At 35.4% G+C, this 20,238-nt stretch overlaps 1 protein-coding gene across 2 annotated transcripts; it reads right to left on the bottom strand.

Annotated features, from left to right (window-relative positions):
* Positions 1-158: 158 nt before the first annotated feature.
* On the bottom strand, positions 159-20,111 carry LOC106129829 (ras-related protein Rab6). Of its 2 annotated transcripts, none has more exons than XM_013328516.2 (6): positions 19,884-20,111; positions 19,452-19,510; positions 18,299-18,458; positions 8,882-9,087; positions 8,237-8,303; positions 159-2,710 (listed from the first exon to the last, which is right to left on the bottom strand). In XM_013328516.2, the coding sequence occupies exons 1-6, from the start codon at positions 19,951-19,953 to the stop codon at positions 2,640-2,642; spliced, it is 633 nt and encodes a 210-aa protein (XP_013183970.1). In that variant the 5' UTR covers positions 19,954-20,111; the 3' UTR covers positions 159-2,639. The 2 variants fall into 2 exon arrangements, with proteins under 2 accessions (XP_013183970.1, XP_013183971.1); XM_013328517.2 differs by lacking the exon at positions 159-2,710 and adding an exon at positions 3,499-6,248 and having other exon boundaries at positions 19,884-20,104.
* Positions 20,112-20,238: the final 127 nt, after the last annotated feature.

Raw genomic sequence — 20,238 nt, 5'->3', positions numbered from 1 at the left:
TTTTAACTAAGGCAAACGGGTTCTGATTAAAAACTGCTGGAACTTAGAAAGAGAAGCATAAAATATTGACCTACCCGTTATTTTTTGGCTCAAGGATTAATAATTTATGACTTTAGATAAATAAAAACACGTTTTGTTAAATAAAGTTTATTTTAATATTTAATTAAATATACACATAACTATTGCCAGCTGTTGTGGGGAACATTAAAAATATAAGAAAAGCTCGGCTCAATCTTACATATAAACATAAATTACAATACTGAATTACACTATATGTGCTTAAGATACCTACAATATTGCAGTCCTGAGAGTAAAACTATTATGAAAACCTTACGCGAATCTTTGTGAATCCATTGCACCTCACTTAGAAGCAACGTTGTCTTCAAGCAAAGTAAAACCGACGAGCTAACACGTTCAGCGTCAATAGTTTTTTTATATAAAGCCAGTCAGTATAAAATTCAACAAACTATGTACAAATCGAGACTGGGCACTCTCTTTCATTCGATTTCACAGGATCGATACGACTCATCGATTACAATCAGGCTTAGGCATTTATCTTCCGAGTTCAGTGCACATCCGAATACACAGAAAGTTAGCAATTTTAAATGGTAAATTTCAGTAACAGAAATAGATGCGTGCAGCAAGAATTAGACCAATCACACGTTTATTACGAACGCAGTGCGCAGTGATTGGATGATGTCACACAGTTCAGTTTTAACAGGAACAAATCACGAGAACAAAAAAGTAGTCACTACTAGAAAGTAATACGACACGAAACAAACAAGTAGTCGCCAAGTGATCAGACAAGAAATTGATGGCCTTAGCTATCTATCATTCGATCCAAAAAATGTTTTCCAGATTCACTCGATTCCACGACATTACAAAATCTTCAAATGTTGGATACTCACACACCTTAAATTTCTTTTCTTACACGCCAGTCCCGATACATTAGTAGCTAAATAAACGATTAAGCTTATTTTAATTTGGTTACACACCGCCCTATCATATTGCCATGAGACTTAAAAATAACATTTACCCGCCGTATGTACTTATTATGCTTCACTAGTTTCTATAACGTTGTATAGATGGCAGTGTCAAACAAAAAACTGTGTTTTTTAAATCTCACGGCACTTCACATGGTAAGCATAGTAAGTACAGTATACCCCGCATATTTACGACCGTTTACGTATAAAGGTCTGTACACATCAAACGAAGCAACGACGCGGTATCCGAGCCTGTTTTATGATTGTTGCAATCAATTTTTGAATTAATTTATACACTACAGAGTCCTGTTTTAAAATATGTAATGATTTCTTACTTACCTACCTACGTCGTACTTCGTGTGATAAGTGATCTTTATAAGATGACAAAACCGTTCGTCTGTTCGACAGATTTTATGCCATGCAAGTTAACCTTTACAAGAGCAGTCTTTTGTAACAAGAAAGACACAAAAATACAAAAGGAATCACACTAAAACATAAATTTAAAGAAAGTGTCAGCATAGCATTTTATAATTACCTTATTCGCGCTACATATCACAAATCGTCAAAATCCGCCTAAAATTATATACTTGCGTACTTTTGAAAGCACAAGAGCAATTACTGTTGAGTTCCTTGGTAAAAAGTACTTGTGTATTATTACAAGCAATATTGAACCTTAACTGCATTTTCATAAAGCTCAATGCTTGCCTTACAGTCATTGACGTACTATAAACAATATATTTGATCAATATGTTGTTTATAGTTGATCGAAGCTTACAGTGCACCCAAATGGCGGATTTTACACACAAGTGCTTCAAGTTGCGTATATGATAAAAATTTATTCTAGATTATAATATGGTTATTGCACTACATATCGCAATACGTAAAGAGATCCAAAGAGCTTAAAAAATTCCATTGAAAAATTCACCATAGAAGTAAATGCTTCATGCCGCTTGAAAGAGTAGTATTATTGTAGACATTAGTTTTAGTTACAAAAGCATAAAAATATTTCAGTCAAATATAAGAATTGAGGAGCGCCATTTCGGCGCTGCGGGCAGTGATGAGCATATAAGGAACCAAAACCCGTACAAATGTAAGATGCTTAGCAATTACGTCAAAAGAACATGGTCATAATTTTACCTTTTGGCTAATGTAACTAAAGCCAGCTGTAACGTTCGACAATGTCACGTCATTCTTGTTCATTGTCAATCCCAAATAGGTACTACAAAAATGACGTCACACTCCGAACCGCTGGAAAATGGAAGTGTAAACAATCTGAAAGCATAACTCCTAAATAAAAAGTTCAGAATAGAGATATGCCCTTTTTTCTTTCAGTCTCTTTCAATCGTTAATCCCTCTCCGTATCTATTTAACTATTTAATAACACCACCACTGAGAGAAAGATGATTATATCAAAATTAGAATTCCATAGTCGAAAAATTTCTCTTTCTGAATATCACATAAGGGAGTGAAGCTTTCAGGCAGTACAAATTCCATGATCAAATAAATGTATAAGCTATTCCAAGCATGACATTGAGCGGGGGTATAACGCGGGTAAATCGAAGAGTTGGGGACATCGCAGGCGTCGGTCGTCATCCGCGTCTTCTCGTCGTGGGAGGCTTGTCAGCGCGGGTGCGGGGGGAGATGGGGGGTAGGGGTTCAGCACACGCAACCGCTCTCATTGCCTTCCTGCTCGGAGCCCAGGGGAGACTGGGTCTGGAGGTCCACCGCTGTGCCAGAGTTAAGAAACTCACGGGAATATAATCTTATTAATTCTTATTTTTAAATAAGTTCCAATCGAACGCGACCTCTCAAACGGCCATTTTATATCGACGAATATAAAATGGTCGTTTGACAGAACAATACAACTGAGCCCTCTTTTGATTTAATATAATTGTATTGAATTGTAAACATCCAGAAGAAACATAATTCTTTAGCTGAAACGAATTGTTCAATTTGGTAAGAATAAACATCTAAAAAATCGTAGTTTACTCCGTGGGTGTCTTCATGGCTGTAGATAAAAATGTAGCAAATAAATAGTTGGACCAACAAGATATAATGCAATTGTGGACTCCTTATTCTTCGTTCGTTCTTTTATTTCTACTACAGAAGGTGCAAAAATCATAGTATGACCAGGAAGCGTGTATTCTAGTTGTTGTACTAGTATGACAAACTAGTCTGTCTCGGAGGTGAGACGGGAGCCCTGTAGTGCACCAAAAAGTTGCCTCCACTGCACTAGCTGTTTGTTCGAGGCTGGGGCCGGAGTCAGCGGATAGATTAAATATTAGTTTATCATTATTAAACACATTGTCATAAAAAGCATTTACTTAGTTTTAGTTTCAAATATGTTTTCAATAAATGCAATTAATTTTTAAGTGAAACAAATATTTCACCTAATGAGTTGAACAAAAGTTAAATAAAAAGGTTAAGTGATTGTTTTTTCATACAGAACATCGTAGAAAACATTCAATAATTCACACTATTTACAAAACAAGGTCCGTCGAAAATAAATACAATATTAGTGTTTTATAAATTTTATTCAAAACATATCAGCGTGAAGGACGGTATGTACAAATAATAAGTTTCGCAGTAAGATAGCTGTGTACCACAGTTGCTGCCTAACAGAACAAGACATTGACAAACACACATCTAATTTATATTAATGTAGTGATTAAAGTTTAAATCGCAAAAACTTTTATAGGACGCAAAAACTTAAAGTAAGAACTGTTACTTATAGCAACTCCTGTCAGATATAAAAAATAATTGAAAGTACAGTGAGCTTAAGAGAAAAGTATAACACCTTTGTATCGTAAGTATGTCAGTGAAGTGATATACTTAATTGAGCATAATAAAAAATCATTGACAGGTCTAATGCATGTCTGTTATTGGAAAACTGCAAATGTGGTATATATTTTTCTAGTGTGTAATGATTGACATCAAAAGAAAAATGCATAAAATCGATAACATAAACCACTAAAAAAAACTTAAAGGTAAAATATACATAAAAATCTCATTTATAAAAAATAATTTATTTTTAAATTAGCATTAATTTATCGTATTAATTTATCTAATATGATTTCCAGGTATTATCCCATGTTTAGGTGATCTTTTTAAGAAAAGCTATCGGAATGGTACAAATTCAATGTCAAACGTTATAAAATTGTAAGCTAGCTGTGAAAATCTCACTAATGACCATATTATTATTATCAATACAGTTCACTTAAGCCCTAAATAAATAAGTAATACCTACTAAATACAAAAGGGCCGCGAGGGATTAAATACTGCCAATAATGTTTTAGTCCATAATGAAAATTGCTAGTCCAAGATATTAATTTAAAAATAAGGTTTTAAAATTAAACGAAAAATTCAAATCTATAAAATACCAACTTCAGTAATGTTAAATATATTTTTACATCATCTGTTTTCAAAATGTAACAGATAAATTCTAAAGCGATTACTGGAGGAAAAAGCACAATCGCGGCCCGCGCTATATACAAACAGCTCCAACTATCACTGAAATACCACAGCGTATAAAGCGAGCAAACACATGTTCTTAAAAAAAAATTGAAACTGGCATGTAGAACAAGTAAAACTGATTTTAGAATCGAAATTAGTTTTTTTTTATTGTAGTTTTTTATACGGCAGTATTGTATTGCCAGGATTTTTATCGCTTTATCCATCTACCTATACACTGTGGTATGTGCACTGCGCCTTCATATTTCTACACATAATATATAACAGATTTAGTATATTTTTCTGTATGTACGTACATACACACATATATTGCATATCCGAAGATGGGTTCAAAAACGTTGCAAACTCATGAGCATCCGAGCAAATTTAAACTGAAAAATAAATTTCGTTCACAATATAGCCTCACACCGAATCATTTCATTCAGAAAATCTAAGATCTAAGAAAAATGGACACTAGTATTTAGGGCTTTAGGGAGCACCAAGACGATGGTATAGTTTGTTATCGATTCTCATAGTGGTACATAGTTCGCAAACTCAATTACTTTATTTTAATCCGTAATTTAAAAAAATCAGCTAAGCCATTCGTTTGTGGCCTTTGTTGGTACGGTGTGTACTGTAAGTAGCATAACCAACTTAAAAGTATGATTGACATTACGCCATATTTTTTAAGGTAAATCACACTCTCTGTTCTACCAATTGAACGCCTAGAGAGCTCCCATAAGCAAGTAATCAAAAGATGGCAAAGTACGAGTCAGTCTTAGACGTACGAACCCTTTACACCTAACATTATACAAAATAAGCTGCTAGTGGCGGCTGAGCGGACAATAACGTGCTGATGTGAACAAATTGCTTTCAAATAATTGACGCGATTTTAATTTAAAATTAATCATAGTATCTGAGTTTTAAATACTTCGATATATTCCTTGTAAGGCGTTACATACATAATAATTCAGTGTACAGTCACTTGTTGAGAAACATGACCACTGTCAAAGGGCGGTCAAGTTTATCTGTCAACCGTGATTACTAAAAAGTCAAGAAGTTCTTAATCACTTGCTCTATGTATTAATCGCGATGTGGTTTATTTTTGTTTCCGGCTTTATTTAATTCTTTTCAATATGTGATCGGTTGATAAGTTAAAAGTAACAGGCCGGGAGCGAAGATAAGGGCGCGTTATCATCGTTGCATTTAAGACGCAAGTTTATAAAAATCATAAAATAGATTCGTGAGGACATTCTATATTGGAAACTACATTAGATCCTAATATCACTGGAACATAAAAGCACATAGCACAAATTCATCAGATCGGCACCGCATTTTGTCGTCCTTGGCGCGATAACACTCTCTTCTCTAGGCTAGATTTACATTGCCAAGAAAATAAATAGATGGTATTGCAAAATGAACTATAAGATAATTGTGTTAAGAACAAATCAGAGCTGGATATAACAAGACGTGAGTTATTTTTTGCGCAATAAAATACAAAAATCTGTTAACCTTGGCAATTGAAATCAAGCCCAATAATTGACAATGTAACCTACTTAACGCATCCACTCACAAAACACAAAGAATCAAAACCGATTCGAAACTCAAACTAAATGCAACCAATCACAACACCCATTTCAAACTTCGAACCCACGTGGAACGGCTCTAGTGATGGACGACAATGCGTGAGACGCTGGTATCTGGTATCCTAGTATCTGATATCTGTTCCCGGTATCTGTTCCTACAGTTAGCAGGCGCAGCCCCCGTCGGGCTCCTTGTTGTCGCCGGGCGCCTGTCTCAGGATCACCTCGTGCACTGTACACATAAATTAAGGAAACAACCAAAAACTACGGAAATCAGGAGAAGCGACAAACAAAGTGAAAAGTAACAAGCGATTGCCTACTATGAAGGTGTATAAGCGTTTGTTTAACTACAAAAGAAAATGAAATAATAAGCAATAAGTAAGAAAAATAGGTATAGTCGACATTATACGTACATATTAGTATCAAACAAAATACCATACACTTACGAAATACTAGGTTAATTTAGGATACAGGTTTAAGGAAATCATGTTTCAAGTGATAACAGTCCAAAGCTTTCGTAAACCTAGTATTTCGTTTTTGTTCATTCATTATTTGAAATAACACATCTTTTTCAACTTCAAACGCAGCAGTTGAGTCACAAATTATTTACTTTAAATAATTTTTGGAGGACGGTTAAAACTAGCTATAGAAACACTGTCAACTAAGAATAGAAAAAAAACTTTGTCTTTTTCAAGGAAAACTAATTACTTTACAAGGCATTTAATTTTTCTTGAAGTAAAACCTCTGCGAACACAGAAAGAACACGTTTGTCTGAGGAAATGGCTAATAGAATTTCCTGTAACGCGATGTAAAATTAAAGATAAAACAAAAAAATAATTGTAATCTGCTGCGTTGAACGAATACATACAAAATTAGTAAAAGTTAAAATTACTTACAAAGTGTTAAGACGTTACCACCACCGTAACACACATACACACGCGCTCGCGAGATTGGCTACTGGTTTTAATAACTATTTCCTTCGTATAATTTTCACAATAACTCATGAAACACTTCATAATTATTCTCTTAGGTTTTTTTTTAAACAGCAATATAAATTCTCAACATGTAAAACATCAATTTATCCCTTTTATTTTCATACCAAATAACTGAAAATAGGAAACTTTTTTTTTTTTTTAAATAGCTTCGACATTATACCTTGCATTTGTCGTAACACAATTGTCACCTCACTTGTATGTTTAATAATTTTAAAAAAAATTTACGTATGTTTAGTTTATAACATAATAACTAAACGTTAACCCCTAACGGATCTGATACAGTAGCAAATCTCAAAAAAAACGGTAAAAAATTCCACAAAATGTTAAATACTCTTGTTAGTCCCCCAATTTACCTGCAAACCTAGGTTATATTTTCTAGCCAAAATCACAAAACTATAGATAGATAAATATGTATATTAACTGTTTACATATAGTGCATGTAGCGTGATTCATATGTGTGTATCATTTGATACATATTAAATCTAATTTTCGTGAGGTATATCAGTGTGGGTGTCAAAAATTTCAGTTACGAAAAAACATGATTTCTTCCTAAGACATGGAATTTTTTGTACTTATAATGTTAATTTGGTCGTCGAGTCTGTATTTTGATTTCATGACGTAAAAAAATAATTGTAATGTATAGTACAAGCACTTATTTTCGGCATTAAATTTGCATACATATGTACATATAATCACGTCTATATCCCTTACGAGGTATGCAACAACAATCTTAAAAAGACTGATAGGCCACGTTCAGCTTTGCTTATATTAAAATTTACTCTTATTTTCGTTTGAAATTTTTGTCATTCGTTAATTTGTAGTACAAAATATTAAGTCGCATATAATGGTCTGACTTTTGCAGTTTCAACACTTTCGTGGTTTGTCACGGATAGCGCACTGTTTCTCTAGAAAGAAACATGTTATGGTAAAGTTATATATACAAGGCCCACCTTTATACTCCAATCAAGTTACAATTTTATTACAAATTCCCCCGGGAACGGGAGATAACGTGATTTTGCGTTTTACGCGAACGGAGCCGCCGTCACTCTCTAGTATATCAATGAAATGAAAGCGAAAGTGTGTTTGTATGAAATCTCGATCACCCAGTTAATAATTAATTCACTGTTACATCAAAATAAAAAAAAAGGATGATTGTATAAACTCGAGCAAAGGCATCGTCTACACGTTGTCAGGGAAAGGCACAAACGTAAACAAAAAAGGATACTGTCTTCGGGGGGCTTGCTCTCCGCCGAGTCCATGCCGGGCAGCGCGGCCGCCACTCGTCGGAACAGCTGGAAACATTAACAAATAACATAAATTAATATACGAACTACGTGTGGTTCCAGAATCATCGCTCCCGCTACACTTTCTATACCATATATACTATAAACCTATACTTAATATATATTTACACTAGGATTATGGTTGAAATCGTTGAAGACGTAGTTCGTACATACATACATATAATCACGTCTACATCCCTTGCGGGGTAGACAGAGCCAACAGTCTTGAAAAGACTGAATGCCCACGTTCAGCTATTAAGCTTAATGATAGAATTGAGATTCAAATAGTGACAGGTTGCTAACCCATCCCCAAAAAAATAATCCCAAATTTGTAAGCCTATCCCTTAGTCGCCTTTTACGACAGCCATGGGTAAGAGATGGAGTGGTCCTATTCTTTTTTTGCATTGGTGCCGGGAACCACACGGCTCAATTCTCATAATAGACTCGATAGTCATCTCGAACATTTCCTGTAACAAAGTACCTACAACAGAAGAAGTGGCAAGTGGAAAGAGGTAGTCTCTGCCTACACCCTCCGGGAAAAAGGCGTGATTTTATGTATGTATGTAAGTACAACAGCAACCGATTACCTGTTTGACATTGTACCCGGCCTTAGCGCTGGTCTCTATGAACATCACGTTCAGCTCCTTCGCCTTCCTGTCTCCGTCCTCGGTGGACACCTGCCTCTTGTCGGACAAATCAGTCTTGTTTCCCACCAGCATGATGATGACGTCGGAGCCGCGCTCCGTGCGGACGTCATCGATCCACTTCGAGGTTTGGTGGAATGAGTTTGCATCTGAAAAGGTCGAATCACACGCTCGTTATTGTATTATATTCTGTGTTACTACATATAATCATCATGTCTATATCCCTTGCGTGGTAGACAGAGCCAGCAGTCTTGAAAAGACTGAAAGGCCACGTTCAGATGTTTGGCTTAATGATAGAATTGAGATTTAAATAGTGACAGGTTGCAAGCCCATCGCCTTAAAGAATTCAAAGTTTGTAGGCCAATCCCTTCGTCGCCTTTTACGACATCCATGGGAATGAGACGGAGTGGTCCTATTACTTTTTTATTAGTTTGTGCACGAAAACTGAGGTGATAAAAGTCTTGATCTTAAAACTAATGGTAGACTGTTAGATAATGCTATGGCATTAAGTCCGCCTATTGTACTTTACAAATTGTATCATACGAGTAATAAAGAAATAAAAGACATGCAAATTAATGCAATCTTAAGCGCGTATCTAGTAACCAATTCAGACAAGTAGTAGTATCATTTCGGATGGCTAAATTTCTCTGAATTTAGCTAAGTAAAAAACGCGCTTCAGCGTTTAAATTCAAAATTAGTGAATATATGTACCTATGTATGTATGTTTTCGTGCGGCACGGTAATAACACTAATCGAAATCCCGCCGATTGCAAAAAATACAAGAAACGGCAAAAGTGTGTCACGGAGCGGGCGAATAGCGGAACATTTTGTCCACGCCTTTACTAAGTACGTTGTAAAATAGACGATATGTTACGGTGTTACCTGTTTTTGTGTAGGTTCGTAAGGTCTCTATAAAATGGTCACGTCTACGTCGCTGACCAGGGAATAATAATACATACATACATACATATAGTCACGTCTATATCCCTTACGGGGTAGACAGAGCCAATAGTCCAGAAAAGACTAAATGACCACGTTCAGCTGCTCGGCTTAATGATGGAATTGTGATCCAAATAGTGACAGGTTGCTAGCCCATCGCCTAAAAAAAGGATCGCAATTTTATAAGCCTATCCCTTAGTCGCCTTTCACGACATCCATGGGAAAGAGATGGAGCGGTCTTATTATTTTTTGTTTTGTATTTGTGCCGGGAACCACACGGCACAATAATAGTTACAAATAATATAATTTTTAATACAAACATCACGTGATGACAATTGTGTAAAATAATTCAGCTAATAAGGTAGCTTCTTTTCTGCCGCAAAGCCAAATATAGAATTCTGCTACATTATTGTTTAAATAAATACTGTGAATATTTGTAAACTTTTAAAACATAAAAATACGCATTATTCTTTTATCTTACTTCTATAAACCTCGAAGTAACCGTAATTTTGTCTTGTTTGTCAGACATTTTATTTTCTTGTCCCGAGCAGGCTACAGGCGGCGTCCACAATCCTCAAATTGACTAAAACTGTTATTTCAGGGATGTTCTTGATTACATTTAATATTTTCGATGGACAGCTGTGTAAAAATTTTATTAAGTATTTATTTTACTTTTCACTACAGTGTTCCAAATACTATATAATAAATTATTTTATATTTATATTTGAATGAGAGTAGTTTTTTATAAGTTTGGATGTTAAAGTCGATTATCGTTTGTTGTTCCTATACATTCGAAAGTGAGTTTGTTTGTTGCCTCTTCACAAATAACCCACTAAACCGATCTGCATGAAATTTTGCATTCATATGTAAAGTGTGGAGTACGGATAAGGACATGGGTACCTTTCATCCGGTAAACACTATGGCTCCCGCGGAACTATCAAAAAACTTGTATTCTTTTGTTAGTAGCGCTAAATTCACGCGGGCGAAGCAGAGGTTAACAGCTAGTGTACTATATAAAAGACAGAAATTCACATTTCAAATTCCAAATACATGAAGTTGAAAATACTTCCGATATTTTAAAAGGATCACAGAATTAATAAGAGAACGAGTGTATGAGAACACGGCCGGTATTAAATTTTACGTGTATCGTAAGAGACGATATAGGTAAACTTACGACCGTCCCCAGCGGCCTGCCGTAATAAAATACTACACGACCGACACGAACATATCTTTTCCATTATTATATTTCATAACTAGCTGTGCCCGCGACTTCGTCCGCGTGGAATAGTAATTTTGGGCCCTCAAGAATGAATAATTTTCCCCGTTTTTTTCACATCTATACTCATATTATAAAGCTAAAGAGTTTGTTTGTTTGAACGCGCTAATCTCTGGAACTACTGGTTCGAATTGAAAAAATATTTTTATGTTGAATGGACCATTTATCGAGGAAGGCTTTAGGCTATATAACATCACGCTACAACTTTTACGAGCAACGAAATAATGGAAAATGAGAAAAAAAACGGAGAAAATTATTTATCCTTGCGGGCTTCAATGATGCCCAAAATAACTATTCCACGCGGAAGAAGTCGCGGGCACAGCTAGTATTCCATTATTTCTTTGCTCCTTATAGTTGCAGCGTGATATTATATAGCCTAAAGCCTTCCTCAATAAATTGTCTATTCAACGCAAAAATAATTTTTCAATTCGAACCAGTAGTTCCTGAGATTAGCGCGTTCAGACAAACAAACAAACTCTGTAGCTTTATAATATTAGTATAGATAATAAACAAGGGCGTGGGAAAATTACCTAATCAGTATAAGAGTGAAACTATTACTATTGAAAAGACATATGTCTTACATTTCATATTTATCTTCCTCCCTCAACCATTAAATGCGACATGTGCCTTCTCAATGTTATTGAATAGCCTAATTATTTTTTGACAACTTTATTGAAATGAAAATACATACATACGTAAGCACGTCTCGTCCCCGGAGAGGTAGACAGAGACTACATTATGCGACGAAGCACTTTCGACTTGCCACGATCGCTGTGTACCTACTTAAATTATGTGAAGGATGACATGCGTGCCAATGGTCTTAAAAAACGAAGACGCTCTAGGCTGGACGTGGTAAGAGTAAACTAAGTAAGAGTAAACTTAGTAAGAGTGAACTAAGTAAGAATGAACTAAGTAAGAGTCAACTAAGTAAGAGTAAACTAAGTATGAGTGAACTTAGTAAGTGTCAACTAAGTAAGAGTAAACTAAGTAAAAGTCAACTAAGTAAGAGTCGACTAAGAAAGAGTCAACTAAGAAAGAGTCAAATAAGTAATAATCAACTAAGAAAGAGTCAACTAATTTCAACTGAGTCATATAGTTCTTATGACAAATCACGTTCATATGTGTATATAATAAAAAACTAACCATTTCCTAAATAGGCGTTTTGTTATAAAGACCTCTTGATTTATTATATATATATATATATATACCTATTTATAGTTTTGCTACGTGGGCGGATTAGCTAACTAGGCAGGTCCTTCATTAGGCGTTCAGATTGTTTGCCGTGTAAACTTTCTGATCGGAAAGGATGCGATAAGAGAGAGAGAGAGCTCGGATAAGAAAAAGAGATTGATTCAGACAAAAACAAAGTTAATCTCTGTGCAAATAAACGACGTTACAGGATTTTAATATTAAGTAGGTGCTAAGCTCCGCGACGCTCATTTCACGTAATTGCGTTTTACGCTTGCATTTTTTACGCGGCTGGTTTAACAATCTCTGCGACGTCTAGTTTTGTTCCTCTTGTGAAAGGTCACAAGCTGGTCTGCTTCAGTGAGCCATAAAAAGAAGTTTTATGACTTTAACTTTTCATTCTTCAGTAAATACTAAATCTAAATTTAATGTTGAGCCAATGCCAGACCTTCTCTCGCAAGGAAAAATAAAGGAGCATATAATAAATTGTAAAAACTTTTTTTTTTATGGTCATCGACAAAAACTGTATAGAATTTGAATTCTGACAGTTAGACATTCTTCATAATCTAAATATGTATATCTTACATAGATATACTTAATAAAAACTTGGTAGGGTTTATGATGTATATGTTTCAATAAATACATACATAAAATCACGTCTTTTTCCCGGAAGGGTAGGCAGAGAGTTTATCTTTCGATTTGCCACGATCTCAGCATACTTCTTTCGCTTTAAACACATTCATAACTCTCTTCATGCTCATGCATCAATATGTTGGTCTAGCATGATCCTAAAAGTTAATAAAATATGTACAAAACCAAATTTCTCAAATATTTATATACTTAAACAGACTTTAAAAGAGATTCAGTTATCGATTCGATACGTATATTTCTTAAAAACTTATGACGAAATTCGCACTGCGACTGCCCAATAGTTATATGCTCACTTTTTAAAATCAGCATTGTCAAAACATGGAAATCCTTTATTTACTATTTTTAGTGGCCATTTCTACACAATATTTAATTTCATCAAACTCGATTATACTTTAATCAAATCCGCTGTGCTAAACACACAGCCAATAAGGCCGTGTAAGCTATACGTAAAGCCGGCTGGGGTGTTACTCACCACGAAGGTTATTGCGGCCAGACAGCTGAAATATACGGCCCACCCTCGCCTTTAGAACACATCTAGAATTCTACACTTCAAGGCATGTTGAAGTTAGTTCGCGCTGCGACCTCGACCGGGTCAATATCGATTCTAAAGCTCTAAGAGATACCACAAATTATATTAAACTACTGATAATTCTAGCCCCTTCAGAGCTACTAGTAGTAGAGAAGTATTATGTCTAAGGTCGCCTTTTTTTCTTTACGAATATTCATCAAACATTATTAATATACCTCTTTATACATACATACATATAATCAGGTCTAATATAGACTTGCGATGTAGACAAAGCCAACAGCCTTGAAAATATTGATAGGCCCCGATCAGCTGTTTGGCTGACTGATAGAATTGAGATTCATATAAAGTGGCAGGTTGCAAACGCGTCGCCTAAAAGAAGAATCCCAAGTCCCAAAAAAGCGTATCCCTTAGTCGCCTATTACAACATCCACGTAGAGATGGAGTCCTATTCTTTTTAACCACACGGCACTTTATAATATTAGTATAGGTTTATGATCCATTAATTGGATAAATTATAAACAATATCTTAATCGTTCACGGCTATGTGATCAAGCAAATTATAAATAACTACACAGATCACATTACATTTGGGCCCCGAGAACGTAATTTAAAAAAAAAACGATTCTTAAAAACTTTTTAAAAACGTTGGACAAAAACAAAATAACTTTGTTTTGTACGAACACGATAACAGTCAATTAAAATGTGTACATTTCGTTTGGCACGATCCAGATAACGCACATTACTCTATGTAAAGCAATGCCATAAAGTATTACTTTTAGCGACAAAAAATGGGGATTTTAAGAAAGTTAATACAATAATAGCACTAAAGATATTCCGTCTTATTTCCGAAACCAACATTTCAAAACCTTACAATATAATGAATGAGAAAAGGCAAAAACTCAACATGCCTGTGTGATAAAGAAAACTTATTTTCGTTAAAAGTATTTAGAAAAATAATTAAAATACAAGCCTACAAAATTCTCAGAAAAGTTTTCATTAAACAAAACATATAAATGGGGCCGGGGTCGCTGGGGCGTCATATGAGCTTGGGACAAATATTTGTGGCAGTCCAGGCGCCGAAGGCTGGCTGTTAGTCAAACATCGAAATTGAGACGATAGTGAGGTCGGGGTGACATTTATACAACTGGGGTAAAGTTCCTAAATGGCAAAGGCATACATTATAAACTATTTAACATTTGGCGTTACATTTTGAATTTTACTGGTTAACTAGACATAGATAAAATTACTCCTCTTTTGAAGGCGGAGACTGGATCCGCAGATGACCTTAACGAAAATCACACAAGAAACGATTGATAATGTGAATAAATGAAAAGTGTTCAGAGATTATGACAAGTGGAAGATGTACGATAACACAATTATATTTGTGACTTTGGATAAAAAATACCTATATATAAACGACCATAAAATACGAAGTTATTTCATAATAAAGACATGAGTATACCTATACGAAATAGTCAATCAGTTTCCGTACCTTGTAATTTCAAATACAAAATACAGGCCGAGTCTAAGTAATCAGTCTTAAATTTTCCCACCCTGGGAAAAATTTCTATGTTACAGTACTGGGAAATATAAGAAAAAGATGAATGCAGCTCGTAAATAATGCATGCGGTGCGCCGGCCGACTAATGCATCTGTGTAGAGTTGCAACGATATATCGATATTCGATAGTATCGATAATATATCAGCTGTTATATGGATAGATACATCGATATTTCAACAAACTCATTATAATAATAATGATATCATTTGGAGAAAAGATGACCTTTTTTGTAATTTCATATGCGGTCAGATAGAGAATAGAAGGTTCGGAGGAGCTTTTTCAATAGTGATTCACAGATCAATGTACATATTCTTAAATATCGATACAAACTGTCGTTATTATTGATCATTAATATTTTCGTCAACTTGATAATATTATCGATATGAGACCCAACTTGCATCACTACATCTATGCAACTGATGGATTTCTAGACTGCACTTCCGAAATAAGTTGAAACATACATCGAGAGTAAGATTTTCAAAATGTTTTGGAAGAAAGGTATTCGTAATTCATGAATAGCATAGAGTTATAGCATAAATAGCAGTTTAATTGAAGATATCGTCTGTTTTTGCTGAAGAAAAACAACAAAGAAAGTCTTTGATCGAAAACTTATGACGTAGTTCGCACTGCGACTGCAATTTCGTTGACTAATTGGACATTTCTTATGATAAAATGTAAGCATTACTGACAGCCGCCCGCTATAAATATGTTGACGTTTTAACTTTCCAAATGGAATAAAAACATTTGAAGGATGATGGGATTTAATCTAAAATCGAAATTAATCTCATAGATTTAAAACAAAGTTTACTTCTGGTGTCAGCTTTTTGCGCTTAAGACCTAAAATCATTCATCGATTCTGCCTACTTGTTGGCGAGACCTCCATTTAAGTCTGCCGACGACGTCGAAATAGTTTGCGGGACACATACTCGTACAAGATTCATTCGAGCGGACGTCAGGTGAGGTCATCGGGCCGCCTACGAGACATACTTACGTAGCGCCATGACCAAACCCTTGCTTAGACTGTACTTTTTCTGATTACATAGATACATATAATCACGTCTATATCCCTTGCGGGGTAGACAGAGCCTACAGCCTTGTAAAGACTGATAGGCCACGTTCAGCTATTTGGTTTTAAGATAGGATTGAGATTAAAATAGTGACAGGTTGCTAGCCCATCGCCTAAAAGAAGAATCCCAAGTTTATAAGCCTACCCCTTAGTCGGCTTTTACGACATCCAAGGGAAAGAGATGGAGTGGTCCTATTCTTTTTTGTATTGGTGCCGGGAACCACACGGCACACGGCTTTTTCTGATTACTATGAGAACAAAATTAGCTTGAAGAGCATTTACTATCACAGCGGGACTTTTTTAGGCGGAGGCTCGCTCGACACATCTCCTACCAGTCTTTTCAGCAATAAATAAATTTCTACTGTCCAGTTAAACAGCACTGCCCAGCAGTAATGGATGAGCAAATCAAAACTAACTTCCTTACTCAATCATAAAAAGTCTGATTTGATAAACTATGTTAATTGCCGCATAGGAAGATATTAATTAATCCTAATAATTATCTGCCAGTAACACAGAATATATTACCGACATTTAACTTTCAAACATACATATAGTCACGTCAATATCCCTTGTGGGGTAGGCAGAACCGACAGTCCTGAAAAGCCTGATACGAGACAATCTAATAGTAATTTAACTTTTAAGTAAGTTTAAAAAGGTTTCAGGACTATTCAAAAATAATCTTTCGGTTTAGATCCTAAAATTTATTAATTTAATTAACATGAACTTCATTGATAATTATATCTGGCGTACGAACGTAAAATAATAAGTATGGAATGTGGAATTACATTTACACTAAATTTGCGCGGAGCTTCGCTTCTAAAAAAGATACTCTATGTCACTCCTGAGGATCTATTCTATATCTTTGCAAGATTTCGCGAAAATCAGTCTAGTAGTTTTTGAGTTTATTCGTTACAAACATACAAATCTTTTCTCTTCATAAATAGTGTAGATGTGGATGTGGATATAGGCCTATTAGAACTGTGTGTATGAAAGTTAACTCTATGTATGTAAGTTAACTGTATGCTCTTACGGTGGTGCGGGAAACTGATTTTACGAAATTTGGGACTAACATGTAAGTACTTATAGTTAATATTTAACCTTGAAGAAAAGAATATAATCTCCTTTTTTGAAAATTCCAGCGTTTACAGCATAAATCGTAATTTTAGTTCGTTTGTGGGCTGCATAAAATAACTAGTGGCTCACAATAATCTTAACGTGTAGGTACATTAATTGATTTTGCGGCAACATCGCGAAGGATATCAAATTGCATTTAGTGTATTAATAACGCATTCTTGTGGCCTTCGACGGCCGCCCGAGGTTGCCGGCCCAGTTTCAATACTTCGTACGTTGTTTGATCACGTTCACGATACTAACATAATTATCATTGTGTCTTTCTTAATTGTCGTTACTTGACTGTGACATTGGAGACTCCGGATTCGAATCCCGGTCAGGGCATGAAACCGAACATTTTTCGATTGGCCTGGGCCTGGATGTTTATCTTTATAAGTGTTTATATGAATATAGTTAACTAACTACTATAGCTAACTCAACGACGCTGTTTTAAATTCAGCAGTAGGTTTTTGACGTGGTAAATGGGTGCACTTAGAGATTCGAGTGTTTCCCAAAATTCCCGCAGGAACGAAAATTAACAGGATTTTTCGCTTTACGCAAGGAAGACACTGACTGACTGACTGGCATATGAACTGCTGGTAAACTGGTATATTTACATTAAGTCATCAACACGAGCATCGGTAGACGAATCGGTAAGGTAGTCAAAATGCGTGATGCGCAGAAAAGCACAGGTTCAAATCCCACCTCGGCCATATACCAATGACTCTTTTCAAAGTTATGTACATTAGTTTGAATACTAACCGATGCTCTTACGGTAAGGGAAAACATCGTGAGGAAACCTGCACATTCAGGCAACTGGATGTGTAACCATGGATCCAATATGGGTTAAGTTTACCTGCTAAGGTCGAGGAGGTCAGATGGGAGTTGCTTTGTATAAAAATCTGTCTCACCCAATCCAGGATCCATGGTCAAAGGTATACCCCGAGCACCTCTCCAGAGAGGAGAGGATGTAAATGGGACTAAAGGCAGGAGAAAGATCTACCCGTAATTAAAAACCCATATGTCTAACAATACACTCACTGGTTATATCATAGACCACAACAGCGACAGTGGAGTCCCTGATGTAGGAAGGTATGAGGGAGCGGAAGCGCTCCTGGCCGGCTGTATCCCATAGCTGAAGCCTTACGGTGCGGTCTTCCAGGTACATCGTCTTTGACAGGAAATCTATACCGATTGTTGCCTGCACAAGAAAAATTTGGTACATTTAAAACTTTGAACTGTGCCGTATGGTTTCTGGCTTCAATGGAAAAAAGAAAAAAAACCACTCAATCTCTTGTTGTCAATGTCGTTAAAGGCGACAGTAGGAATTCATGATGATCAGAGTAAAACTGCACTTGCACTTGAATTTAATACTGCACTATAATAACTGATTTAGGTAGTTTGACAATACAATTGCAGATCAATAATAATGAACTAATATTTCTTAATAATATGCTTTTTATACAATATCTGACTTAACATTGTATTTCAGTTTTTCTTTTTTTCTTAGTGGCCAGTTTAACTCATAAATAGTTTGAACAGCATCATTTATACCTGATCCTAGATTGAGAAAGTAAAGTTTTTTTCTTCCTTTGAACCTCTCACATAGACAGACACAAAGGCCAGGTTGATAAGTGTGAAAGACTGTATGTGGAATGTTGGTATGATGGAAACCACACAAAACTGATAGACATAAAGTTTATTGTTTTAAACAAAAGTTACACTGTACAAAGCATAATATAAAAAGGCACAGAAGCAGACAAATATATTAACTTAACAATAGACAACCACATAGATAATAGATGAAATAGCATTTAGATATATTGAAATAGAAATAAGATTTCAATCAAATTTTATATTTTAGTAGGTATATAACCATTATGTCAATTACGTAGCATGAGAACAGTGATTAGTAATAGGGAGTAATAAGAGTGGTAAAAATAAAACTTAAAGGTTTATTAGGTTGGTCAATGACCCCTGAGATTGAACAGCATGTGTGAACAACTAAAATACCCTATTATTATACTAATACAACTTCTGCATCATATTATATCATCACTATCTTTTCATCAAATGAATATTGCATGTTTATGCTAATTAGTCTTGATGACTATGATATAATTGTGACCCCAATGCCACTAGCTGTACAGCTTCTAAAACATGTTCAGATGTTAGCTGACTAAATGTGACTCACCTGGTAAGTGTTGTCAAAGCTGTCATACATGAACCTAGTGATGAGCGACGTCTTGCCCACTGAAAAACAGAAAGATCCATGTCAAGTCAATGCACCTTTCAATCACACAAGCAACAGTATCGAACTTAAAAACAATTAGTAACGGGACACAGGCTATGCAATGCGTGAGAACGTCACATAATAGACGATTCGCGGCTATTTCGCACTACGAGAGTGTAACCTACATAGGTATCTGACTGATTAAATTTGGCGATACACTGACATTACGGGCGCAAAGATAGTACAACTCACGAACCCCCCACAATCTCCAATTAAAAGTAGTCTTCCTAGAAATATAGGTCAGTTATAAAGTCTATAGAGATCTATATCTTCATGTCGAAAATTCAAAACTGTAATATTAAAAATGTACGACAAATTTGTCCCAGGACTTACCACTCTGTTCACCGAGGAATACTAGCTTGAATTTTCGTAATGGATTACCAAATTCGCCTGACGCCGACATCGTGAAGGTATAATTAATTCTCTAAACTATAATTTCACAATAAAATTCTTATCACAGAAACTACATGAACAATGACAGTTCAAAGCCACTCCTGTAGCACACACACGAGCGCAGTGCCGCCACGTTACGGCAGACTGACGGCGAGACACGCAAGCCAACTCATCAAAATTATTTTTTCAAATATAATTAACATTATCCTTAAAATATATATATGATACGTAACAGAAAACATTTAACATTGGATATGATAATATTTTGATAAAGGATAATATTTATTTTAACAAA

The sequence above is a fragment of the Amyelois transitella genome, chromosome 3 (genome assembly GCF_032362555.1).
Source record: "Amyelois transitella isolate CPQ chromosome 3, ilAmyTran1.1, whole genome shotgun sequence".
NCBI lineage: Eukaryota > Metazoa > Arthropoda > Insecta > Lepidoptera > Pyralidae > Amyelois > Amyelois transitella.
Note: the sequence above shows the minus strand (reverse complement) of the source record. Positions and strands in the feature narration are given on the sequence as shown.